The sequence below is a fragment of the Orycteropus afer genome, unplaced genomic scaffold, assembly GCF_000298275.1.
Source record: "Orycteropus afer afer isolate SDZICR_OR568_19922 unplaced genomic scaffold, OryAfe1.0 scaffold00171, whole genome shotgun sequence".
NCBI classification, from domain to species: Eukaryota; Metazoa; Chordata; class Mammalia; order Tubulidentata; family Orycteropodidae; genus Orycteropus; species Orycteropus afer.
In genome coordinates, this window is record NW_006921758.1 from 7273599 (window position 1) to 7277206 (window position 3608).

The following is a 3608-nucleotide window of genomic DNA, read 5'->3' on the forward strand; positions in this document are numbered from 1 at the left end:
TTGGTTTGCTATAAGCTTAATCAAGATGGTATCTGTACTGATTTATTTTGAAAATTTAAAAATCAAAAATGTTAATAATAAAGCTCATAATGTCTCGATGTGTTTACATGGCTTAAAATTGTTTAACAGAAATTAGTGGTAATACTAAAGTATCAAACATTACTAGGTCTGGTAGATACACTGCAAGAAAAAAACTGCAGAAAGAGGCATAAAACTCTCATTTTATACCTCACAACTTTTCTGAAAAGTTAAAAAAAAAAAGTATTTACCTATAATTACAAAACTGCAGGGAGAAAATTAGTAATTGTGCGTGAACTTAAAAGTAAGACTTTAGGAAATTATTCTCAGTTCTCAAACTGTGGTCCAAAGAACGCTGTTCAAGAAAGGCTTCCTTTCTCTCCCTCTTTGACTCTATTATCGCCCATGCTTTTCAGATGGCTTTTTTAGTAGCTACGTCCTGTACTGAAATTATTAGGAATTAATTTCTGATAGATCTTAAAGATTTTAATATTCCATCAAGGTCGTTATACTATAAATACTTCTTTGTCCTTTAAAATAATTAACAAATTCCCAATGAGGTAGACATGTCATACTAACTGTAAAAAAATTACATGATCAACATGTAATGACTTAAACAGAATTCTCAGATCAGAATTTCCTATGGAAAGGAAGGCTAAGTGGGAACACAGCTGCAAAACACTGTGAGGCTTGTCTTGGAACAGACCATACCCTTCAGTTTTGCTGTTTTTACAGATGATGATGTAAGAGACAGAAAATGCTGCCACATAGTGACGGGTCAATGTTGGAAACCTGAGCTACTGCCTGTGGTTCAAACACATGGCCTGCTTACTCTGCCAACTATCCCAAATGTACAGTCCAAATTAATCCCAATTTTCATCCACCAAGCCAACAAGGGAATACAATTCAAGAGAGACATTCTAACAATAAAGCACATACAGAGGGCAAGGACGTACTTCTCCCGAGACTACACACACATGAAATGTGATCCTTCTGTGAGCTGCGGCTGAGTAGATGGAACTGGTGATGCTGAGGACTCAGGAGACTGGGGCTGACTTTTCACTAAAACACACCAAGAAAATGTGAAATGTAAAACTGTTTAAGATACATTTGGAGAAGGAAATGATTATGCTGTGCTATGGCTAAGACACTTGCCTGCTAACCAGATGCTGGCGGTTCAAACCCACCAGCCACTCCTCGGAAGGAAGGAAGGTTGGGCAATCCTACTTCCGTAGTGATACTGCCTCGGAAACCCAAGGAGGGGTCGCTATGAGTCGGGGCCGACTCGATGGCACATAACAACAACAACAACAACAACATGACCTACAACAGCATGTTTTGGGAAGGAATGAATAGTTACATTTGGGTTCCGCTGCTATTTTCTAATCTGGCAACTGATCAGAAGTTCTTTTTGTTTTACTTTGAGGTTACTTTTCAGGTATCTATCAATTAATCTCTCCTGTTATATTCCATTCTTTAAAAACCTTTTTTAGTTCCATGGAGGTAAATAGCATTTTTTAAAAAAAAGCTGCTGTGGACTTGGTTCTGACTCACGGCTCCTACACGTATGTCCTAGCAGAGCTGTGCTTCCTAGGGTTTCCATGGTAGCCAGGCTTGTCTTTTAAGGTGCCTATAGGAGCTCTGGTAGCATAGTGCCTAACGCACTGGACTGCTAACCAGAAGGCTGGTGGTTCAAACCCACCAGCCACTCCTCAGAAGGAAGGCTGCGCATTCCTACTTCCGTAGTGATACTGCCTCGGAAACCCAAGGAGGGGTCGCTATGAGTCAGGGCCGACTCGATGGCAAATAACAACAACAACAACATGGGTAGATTTACACCTCCGACCTTTTGGTTAGCAATCAAGAGTGTCACCTGTCTGTACCACCCAGGGACTCCTTCTAAATACTACAGGGGAGTTTAAAACCACCATACTACTTTGATCCAAACTGTAACAGAAAGCGGCCAGTAATAAAAATAATAATAAAAGAGAACTTCTGTGCACACTAAGTGAGAGAGGCAAAGGACAGTAAAAGATAGTAAAGCCAGTGTTTAATATCTGTCACAATGAAACAGCATGCTATATGTATATATTAAGATACAGAAAAGCCTCTGCCAAGAACCTTCATGCTCTTCTTAAGAAGAATACAGTAGTCCTAAGTAATTGAACATTGTATACTTGTTTTTCTGCAGAAAAGTTAGGGTGGGTAGTATTAATAGGAATGGTGTTTGCTTATGGAATAGAGGAAGCAAAGCTGGTAATACAGATGTGGTATGAATCCTTTCAAAAAAAGTTGTAAAGTAAAAAAGGAAAAGCAAAAATATCCCCTCCAAAAATATGGCAGAACATTAGTACAGAGTAACTTTTTTTTTTTCTTAAAACAACATTCTATGGATCAGGATAATCTATTATAAAAGAAAAACACAGCTGTGAATTATAGTAGGGGATAGAATAAACACATCCATTCTATCACTTTAGATATTAAATCCTCCACAGTTCCCAAGGTAGCATGTTTGTGAATACTCTTGAGAATGCAGTACATCTTTTAAGTAATGGAGATGTTATTCAAGGGGAAAAATAAAGGGATAAGACGGTGATTTGAAAGCACTGGTCCCCAAGCCTCAGTGCATTCTGTGGGGCTCTAGCTGGTTAGGCTTCTGCTGCTCTCTTTCTTCTGTGTATGTCTCTATGGAAGAGTCATATGAGAAGGTAAAGGCTGATGAAACTGCAGTCAAACTACGTAAGTGGCTCCCTTGCTAGAATCTCCACATGGAAAACAAAGCCAGAAGTTCAGAGGGAGCACCAGAGAAAAAAATGATGAAATGTGTACTATTTACCTGCCATTGTTTGATTTCCTCTAGAAGCTTCAGGAGTTAATTCAAAAGAAATAACAGTTTCTTCCTGTTCATGAGTATCATCCTTTGTATCTTCTTCAGGGTGGCCCTCTGGTTTATGATTTGTGATCTGTGTTACATCTTGGGAAGTGCTGAAATATATTTTTAAAAAACATCAGTGCAGTAAAACATAAGCTAATAATGGTTGAATATGCCATTTCAACTATTTTTACATGTACATTTCACCAACAAAAATTATGTTCACCATGTTGCACAACCATCACCATTATCCATTTCCAAAAGTTTTATTTTCATCACCCTTACTAGAAACTCAGTGCCCCTTAAGCAATAATGCACCATTTCCCCCTCCCATCTGCCCTGGTAACCACCAGTAAACTTCTGTCTCTGTACATTTGTCTATTCTGGGTACTTCATGGAAGTGTGACCATATTTGTGCTTTTGTGTGTGACTTATTTCATTTAGCATAATGTTCTCACGGTTCATTAATGTTCTAGCATGCACCAGAACTTCATCTCTAAGACTGATACTTTAAAATTTGTTATGAGAGAATGCAACTACTTTTTTTTTCTTCTAATATTTTGTTATAAAAATTTTCAACCATACAGAAAAATTTAAAGATTATAATAAACACAGTTTAACAACTTCCTGCATTTACCAGCTGTTAAGATTTTGCTTGAAAATCTTTGTTACAGAAATTTCAAACATTAAAAAATGAATAATGTATGAAACCAGTTTA

At 37.6% G+C, this 3608-nt stretch overlaps 1 protein-coding gene across 1 annotated transcript in view; it reads right to left on the reverse strand.

Moving 5' to 3' along the window:
• Positions 1-985: 985 nt before the first annotated feature.
• PLEKHA5 (pleckstrin homology domain containing A5) overlaps positions 986-3608 on the reverse strand; it is a gene marked incomplete at its 5' end in the record, with an annotated part of 101168 nt that continues 98545 nt past the window's right edge. The window contains 2 exons of the mRNA XM_042781784.1: positions 986-1080; positions 2855-3003. Coding sequence (XP_042637718.1) covers positions 986-1080; positions 2855-3003 — 244 coding nt within the window. The remainder of the gene's footprint in view (positions 1081-2854; positions 3004-3608) is intronic.